General features: G+C 40.8%; 1 protein-coding gene across 1 annotated transcript in view; it reads right to left on the reverse strand.

The window, feature by feature from the left end:
- Nucleotides 1-516: 516 nt before the first annotated feature.
- The window catches only part of LOC103474710 (probable G-protein coupled receptor 149), a 16,294-nt gene continuing 8,137 nt past the window's right edge, over nucleotides 517-8,673 (reverse strand). Inside the window, exons 4-5 of the mRNA XM_008425858.2 lie at nucleotides 4,064-4,207; nucleotides 517-1,621 (exon numbers count right to left, since the gene is read on the reverse strand). Of these exons, the coding sequence (XP_008424080.1) occupies nucleotides 1,115-1,621; nucleotides 4,064-4,207 (651 nt within the window). The 3' untranslated portion in view covers nucleotides 517-1,114. The remainder of the gene's footprint in view (nucleotides 1,622-4,063; nucleotides 4,208-8,673) is intronic.

Genomic DNA, 8,673 nt, shown 5'->3' on the forward strand with positions numbered 1-8,673 from the left:
ATAGCACAATGAAGTAACCAATGTTGCTTTCAGATGTAATAAAAATGCTGTACAAATCAAATTCGACTTAAAAAGAAATTTGACCTTGTAATTTAACAGCTGAAAATTGGGCCTCTGTCTGTTTAAGGAACTCTTGCTCTTTCTAAAACACCACCTTCAGCGAGGCCATCACAACATTTACACCTCTATTAACCCTTTAACAACATTGCATTGGGAAGTAGCTTGTATAATGAGCTCAGCAGACATGCAGTTCCACCAGGTGATTGCTAATTGCTGCTTGCTAGTCTGAAGGAGTTCATTGGGGAAGTTGCAAGGGAGAGGGGCTGCTGTGTGAGGTGGGAGTTCAGAAGCTTGGTAACAGCGGCTCTGAGGAGGAACTGTGTCTTAAAAGTCGGCGCTCGTTCCCCCCCAGCTGTTTTGTACAGCTGAATGGTTGCCACGGGAGATTAAAGGATTTCTCAGACATGCATAAAAGAATCAAAGCAACACTCCAGGTGTGCTTTTGGTGAAGGAATAACATTATAACATGATGTAAAGCTCAAAAAAGTTGATTTTACATTACACTGCCTTAATAAAATAATTCAAAGGAAATCCACAAAAACGCCTAAAGGTCAGAGGCTTGATGATATATAAACCTTCAGAAAATAAAAACTATTGGTATCGGCGATACTTGCCCTGTATTTAATTTGTATCGGATCGAGATCAAAACACACACACCTCTGCCACCTAAATTACGTCCAATACTTTTTAAAGTCATAATACGGTTTGTCACTTGGGAGAGATGTGGTTTCAGACAAGATGTGAAAAAGTTTGAACTGTATGAATACTTTTAAAATGCCTTTTTCTTTGCAGGCTTACATTTCTCCATTTAGTTTACACATAAAATATGTATGTGCTTTCACCTTAGAAGAAGAAACACAGGAGTAAGCGAAGAGGCTATTACAACACTATGAGTCTCTGTTCACATCACCTCTAAACTCTGCTAAAGCTGTGGTCGTAAAGAAAAAAAAAAAGATGTGAAATGATTAGGATATTTGTCTTCATGACTTTACTGCCTGAGTTGCTGTTTCAGCCTCCCCCTGAGAGGCCCCTCCTTTGTTATTGTGTACATATCTCACTCTTCCCCCTCGCCTGCCTGCTTTCTGTAAGCCTCATTAAGTAGCTGAATATCCTCGTGATACCCTGAGCTCTCCTGCGTCTGCCGCCGGCTGTTCTGCCGGTGGGCTTCCACCGTGTCAGGAATAGTGATATTGATGGTCTCTGCCTCGGCGTTGCCGCCGCTGGGGATGAGCAGGGAGTAGGATGCGGTCTCGGCCAGGTCGCACGAAACGAAGCGGTTCTCCCGCCGGGAGTAGCGCAGCGACGGCGAGCGGGCGTGCGTCGAGGACTGGCTGATGTTGGAGACGATGGAGACGCTGTCCAGGGCCTCCTCGTTGTCGCAGATTTCCAAGACCTCCAGGTGGATTTTAACGTTGGTGTCTCCCACGCCAGCTCCTATGCCCATCCCCATGCCGATCTCCATGCCGACGCAGCTGACGTTGGTGTCCTCGGCATGGGATCCAGATGCTGGGTCGTCTGCGCTGGGTTCGTGGCCGACGGACTTGGAGCGATACACTTCCACCTTTAAGAGACAGAGATTATTTAGGCTGTTTACAAGCAGCGCATCATTTCCAGCTGCGTTTCCGTTGACCATAAAATTGCGCCAATGGGGATTACAAAAATAAATTTGCCTGATGGAGATGTGCCAATTTCGAAAAGCTCCGGGATGAGGTGGTTTTGTGGATCTACCAAAATTAGTATATTTCGCTAAGCTGCAATGGAAACACTTTGTTTTCGCATCACATGTGTCAGGTGTTACCACTGTAGGAAAAGACAAAGAAGATGACAGGAAGCATATTTTTTAATAACTTATTGAGTGACCAAATTTATTCTAATTGCGTTTCTCGTTTAAAAGAAACACCACAGTTTCGAAATTCAATTTGTTTTTTGACATAAGTGGAATAGACAAAGTTTTGCACACATTTGAAATGAAAACGCTGGCACCGCAACCCTTCCCCTTCCTGTTTAACTGAGATTTCTTCTGATACTTTAAAGAATCTGCTCAAGTGCTGGCTGGAGATTTAGAAAAAGTTTCCAACGGAAAAGATGCCAAGCATATCCTTTTATTCAATATCCAACTAGTGCCTGGAGACAAACAGCTATGTTTCTATATTTAAGACAGGAATTAGGGCAACTTGGTCTTACAAAACTGCAAATAAACAGCAAGTATTTTTCAATAAACAGTTCAAGCGTGCCACTCATGAGGCATTTTATTCTCGTTAAGACTGAATGAGGACTGCGTTTGAACATCGGAGAACATGCTTTATTACTTGTCAGTGCCAACATAAAGGCTTGACAGTGCTAACATAAAGTATTCAAAATCTACCTTCAGACTGTTCTTTTAAGCAAATAAGTCATCTTCCTGACACAGTAAGAGTCTTTGGAAGAAGAGCTTTAAAAGGGGAAAGTGTAAAAAAATATTTGTGTTGTCAAAAGCACAAACGTCTTAACCCTTGTGTGTGCGAGGACTGAGGCAAACGTAGAGGACTATGGCAAATGATACAAGTTTTACGTGTGTGGAGTTGGTTGGACCCCATTTCTACATACAAGGGTTAAATGTGATCTTTTGGGGGTAAAAAAACAACAAACATTTTTTTTTATTGAAAACTAACTGTAGATGGGCTTACAGGGTTTGATTGGCATGAAAGTCATGGTCCTCTGAAAGAATTAACAGCAGTGTGGTTCTCTCCTCAAAGGTAAATCCAAAGCTAATAAAGAAAGTGAGATTTCCAGCTGCTTCTTTTCACCACTGCGATACTTTACACCGCTACCACGTGGGATGTGGGGAAAAAAAGCAGGGAAAAGTTTACAACATCTTCCCGAATGTGGGCACAATTTCTGTTTTCTTTAATTTTCATTTTTAGAACCTGTGATCACCATTACATGTAGGCGGCTGATTACGTCACAGCCGTGCGACGAAGGACGACCAAGTTTGAAGACTCCTCCAAATTGTTCCGGATTTGAAGGTCGGGTCTGGTGCATCCTTTGCAGCCCACCCTATCGTAAGACTCATGGTGGGCCAAACAAGAGATTTTTGTTCTCGTAGCAACGGGGGGGGCAAAGCGAGAGAGTGGGAGAGGAGCACCGCTTTAATTTTAAGCACGATCAAATCTGTCAGTAGAGAAACGAAAACCTTTAAGCCGTTGGGTTGTTAGGGTTGTGTCATTTGCATAGAAATGGTCTTATATGTATGCAATGTTTGTAAAGACCAAATACTGACTGGGAAAGAGGATTTAAAAAAAAAAACAATAAAAAAATACTGAAAAAATTATTTCAAGCATGGTAGTTTCTTCTAGAATGACCATGGACGAATGGTGTCCTCATTCTTTCAGCTTTTAGCAGAGCTGAAAGTTGCTGAAGGTTTTTGTTCACTTAAAATGGAAAAAAAAAACAGAATTACAGAGAGTGGATAGTTCAATCAGCATTTGAACGTAAAGCTGCAAAACATGATGCAATGATGCATGCTCTTTAAGACTGAAATATTAGCTCACAGTCACAGCTGAGGTAGCCTACGGATATCGTCCCGGTTGTTTCACTGTTTCTTAAATGCCAAGTTGATTAAATAAGTAAAGAGACAATTATATAAAACAAAGCTAAGGCTAAAGTACATACCAAGTGAAATTCATATAAAATGTCAAACATTTTTCTGCAACAAACCGCTGAGAAACGGGAAACGAAAGCTTGTCATCCCATAAGACAGGGGTGTCAAACTTCAGTCCTCGAGGGCCGGTGTCCTGTAACTTTTAGATGTGCTTCTGCTGCACCACACCTGAATAGAATAATTAGGTCATTAGCAAGGCTCTGGAGAACTGATTTACACAAGAAGGAGGTAATTAAGCCATTTCATTCCAGTGTTTTGTACCTGTGGCACATCTAAACACTGCAGGACAGCGGCCCTTGAGGACTGGAGTTTGACACCTGTGCCATAAGACTTCCAGTACGAGACGGAGCCGAGACTCTTTACCTTTTTGGCGTTGTTCGGGGAGATCTTGAGGCCGTCGCTGCTGACCTCATAGGTGGAAAGAGAGAGCGTCTTGCCTGTAGGTGCCTGGAGAGACACAGTGCCCTGAAAGGCACACAGAGGTATAGAAAGACCGGCCGATGACCTCTGCAAAGGAAAACCACAGGAAACAGTGAGAGGGTAATTCAAGGGAAAAGCCGTACATTCTCTAACTAGACTCGATTAAAATGAGGTAAGCTTGTTGAAGGGTGTATAAGCTGAATTAATGTTTTTCTTCAACATCTGAGAAATGTCACAACAAAACACCAGACTTGGCTTATGGAGCACGCGTGTTTTCATTGATTGCGGACGGTTGGTCAAATGTGACACCGCATGGGAACATAGATTTAAAAACCGTCCTCGAAATCAAAATTACTACCTGTAGTTTGATGGAAGGAGTTTCTTAGCGCGACTGTACAATGTCTTAGTTTAACACTTTTACACAAACTGGGAAATACACAAAGTGGTTCGATCGCCTCCATTTTTCACAGCTGCCTTATTTATTTGTTTTCTGTTTCGTGCACTGGAGTCATAAAGCAATTTGCAGTGAATACCTGCGGGAGCGACTCAGCCCGTCAAGTCAAGAAGTTATTTGCACCCATTTTTTCTATCATGTCACGGCTGTTCCCTAATCAGCCATAGACGCAACAGGATGCAGAAGTGATAGAAAAAGAAAAAAATATGTTTTAATAAATGCTCCTTGTATACCTTTGAATTTTTTATTTTTATTTTTTTACATATTTTTTTTGCTTTGTTTCATTATTGCATAACTCTGGTTGTGTTGATGCGAACGGGAAAAAAGTCATTTTTTTTTACTGTCATGTGCTCTAGAAAAGACATGAATAGAGAAACTAATATTTTACAGGTAGAAATTTTTGAAAAATGAATGAATAGTTGCTTTGTGTGGTGACAACTGAATGGAATTGAGAAAATCTTAATAAAAATCTTCAAAAACATGATTTACAATACTTCATGCCCACATTTAAACAAGCACGTTGTGTCCAATAGAAAAAGGTAGAGCAAAACCCAATGCGTACATAATTTATTAATAAGACTCTTTGAATACGTTGGATTAGTGACCCTTTATGCACAGCTAAAGGGAAGCTATTAGACAGGAAGCAGGCAGAAAGAGAAGGGGTGGGACATGAATCAAAGGTCCAGCTGTGAATGAATCAAGAACTACGTCCTCATCACGGCACTGCTCTGCCTCTACGTGACACACGGCCCCAAATAATATGCAATTTAAATGCAAACATCGGCACAGAGTGATGCTCAAGTTACATCTAATAGCCGTCGCTTAGATTTGACATCACACAGAAACAAAAGCAAGAACGCTGAGGGGGATTTTGAAAGCGGTGCAACCTTCTCCGGTTTTCTGCAACTGCTGAACGCCAACAATTTGAGTAACTTCTACAGAGGACTCACGAAGGAGATGGAGCTAAATGTGCGCAGGTCGCCTATCGTTTTCTCTTCTCATCCACAAAAACAGCTAAAGGATAGAATGAAAATTTGTTCTGCTTTGAAATAAAAAATAAAAAATTATTTCTATCATCAAAACCACGAGTAAAACACTGCAAGCAGCTGTGTTCCTCCGCGCAAAATCCTGGAGGAGGATGTCAGCGAACGAGTGAACACGAGTTTCGCTTTTTTATTATTATTGCAAGAGCAGAAACCGACTGAGATGAGCATTTTAGTGAACATGCACAGGGGTAAAAACAAACAGGCAAAAAAAAAAAAAACAGTGTGGGTCCAAACACATGGCAGGGTGGCTGAAGAATCCAGCAGCGAAGAGTTAAAAACTCCGATGCATCCAAACGTTACACGACGTCGGCCCTTGAGCCTGAACGCCTCTCCTCTAAAGTGATACCAATGGATAAATTAAATTTTACCTCCTGCCATCCACTTTAGGCATCTAATTGATATGAGTCATCGTAAACCAAACAAACAAACAAACAAAAAAAACTAAATAAAAATGTCTCACCGATGCCTGAGCTTGACCAATAAATCAAGTTGTGTTTTGCCTTTGCAGCTCAATAAGAGCAGCAACCAGCTCACATTCGGACTTCATTCCTGCTGCTCAAAGTGACTGAAACTGGACCAGTAACGGTAGACCAATGTGTTGCTCCTCATATTAAAACCCTCACTGCTGCTAAAATAAGATTTAAGACCTTCAGATACTGAAAAAACTGGATGAACAATTTAGCTGATGTCATATTTTTACAACTTATTTTACTATTGTGTTTACGGTTTGATTTATAGGTTCAGGTTTGATTATGTCTATCCCCCCCTGATTGTTTATTTTGGCAGAAAATTAGTCCTTGGTACATGAAAGTTTTTTTATTTTGATTCTTTTTCCACATAATTTCTTTAAAACGACACACAAGGTTAGCAGGGAGCAGGAGATGAAATAATGCGGCACATGAGGAGAGAGAGAGGTCTACAGGTCTCATTACAGCTTTGAATTATTAAAAAAGGGCTGAATGTGGTTATCTGATTTAGGCTGTGATGATCAACGGAAAGCAAGGACGTTAGTGATGACATTCACTCGAATGACAAAGCCATAAACACATAGGGCTGCAAATTTTACAGGCCATTCTGAAAGCAGCAGAAGATTATTTGAATGTAGCGTCCTGCTTTCAAAGTGGGTCCAATGATGGGGTGGAATGAGTCCAAGAAATTAGCTTTGAGGTGAAAAAAAATATATATATATTTTTTCTCTCTGAATATTTTAAAGGAAAACATTGCTATAGCTGTTCAGAAAATATTTAGAGTCATACAGTGCAGTCTTAATCTCAACCTACCGCAGAAAGTATTATAACACTTTGGTTTGGTTTTTCGAGATGACGATAAAATACAATAAAAACATGTCGGTGGTAATAAATCTATAACTATTTACTAGTAAAGACTCGCTGTGACATTCGTTTGTTTAGAGCAAAATTTAATGCTAAATTTATGTATGTGCAAAATTGGATTCCACCTAACAAAGAGACAAATAAAATTTTCTTTTTTAATTTAACAAAGTTATTTTCATTCCCTAAAGAAACACAACGCTCCGATTTCGTCTGCTGAATTAAACAAACAAAAAAATAAAATAAAAGAAAAGAAACCTTATGTGGCTTTGTCCACATTTCCTCTTCTAAGCACAATTACAATATTGTTCTGGTCAGGCAGAAGGATAAACAGGAAAAACGTAAAACAAAGACAAACTCCAAAGAACAAACTCTAAAAAAGCCTTTTAAAAACCCTGGAGAAAGATTGATCAAGATTATTTTAAAAGAATACAAGAACATTTGGTGCCACGGAGGCAACGTTTAAGAAAATTCTAGGGAAAATTCACATTATGTTGCACAGTTTTGTTTTGTTTTTTGTCTCACAAGATGAAGGGTTCGACTGCCTCCATTTAGACTACTTTTCCTCCAGTTTTACGACTTTCCTGACTGAAGCGATACCCATTTGTGGTTTTTTGAGTGCTTGTTGCATTCAAATGTTATTAGAGGAGCCATTTTTTATTCCAGGTTTGGATGAATCCTATGAAGAGGGAAACTGACTTTCAGGGCCTAACAACTGAATGCACATTGGATCAGCACATCCCCTGAGGGAAAGGGCTAGTAAGTGTATTTCAAGCTTTGTGCTCGGTAATAGAGCATAAAGTCACAGAGGGGGTAAATACGTCTTTAAGCTCCGATTCTAACTCTCCCTCTGGGTGCTGAAGGCCACAGGCTCTGGCAGTGGGGGGGTGGAAAGGTGCCGGCTAATGACATCTAGACTGCTAACGAGAAAGAAAAACACAGCCAACACGGGTACTGCATGTACCGCTGTGGGTAGCAAGTTTGTACTTCCACATGTATGGGCTCCAATCAATCATTAAGCCTTAAGGAAAATCAAAAAAACCCCACAAAATTCCCTGTTAAAGAAGCCCAGAAGTAGGACACACACACACTCGCGCGCAAAGACAAAAACAAAAACGACACACCGAGATGTACAAGTCAGCAGTGAGAATCTGTAACTTCCACATGATGCAAAGTGAGTGCCAAAAGCCAAGCTGCAGATGCATGCTCCGTGGATTTCCACCCTCTGGTGATTTTTTCGAACCAAAAACACATTTCATACTTGCAAGTGGAACAGAGACGTAGAAGAGGAAACTCAGAGACTCGGAGGTAAAGCGTGCTCGTGAGGGTTTGTACACGCATGCATGCATGCCTGTGTGTTTCCACAGTCTCGGAGTCGTCCACAAAAAAAAAACGGGCTAATGGTGTTATTTTTTTTCCCTCACAAGTTACGAGTCAATTTCGAATTTCGAAGGGTTGCGCCTGTGGCTGCTCTGCTATTTTGGGAGCAGATCGAGGCTGATCTCCCATCTGTTTCTGTTACCGCCAATGCCAAGGTGCATTAATCATCATGCTTTTACCGTTCTGCCCGCGTTTAACTATTTATTCGAGTCTCAAACACACTGAGAGATTTAAGCTTTCGCCATTATGAGAGCGAATCATGCCGACAACAAAGCAAGAAAGGCATTCAAAATTTATAAGAGGAGGAGGAGCGGACTGGAGGTTCGGGGTTTATATATATATATA

Source organism: Poecilia reticulata, linkage group LG13 (assembly GCF_000633615.1).
Source record: "Poecilia reticulata strain Guanapo linkage group LG13, Guppy_female_1.0+MT, whole genome shotgun sequence".
Lineage (NCBI taxonomy): Eukaryota > Metazoa > Chordata > Actinopteri > Cyprinodontiformes > Poeciliidae > Poecilia > Poecilia reticulata.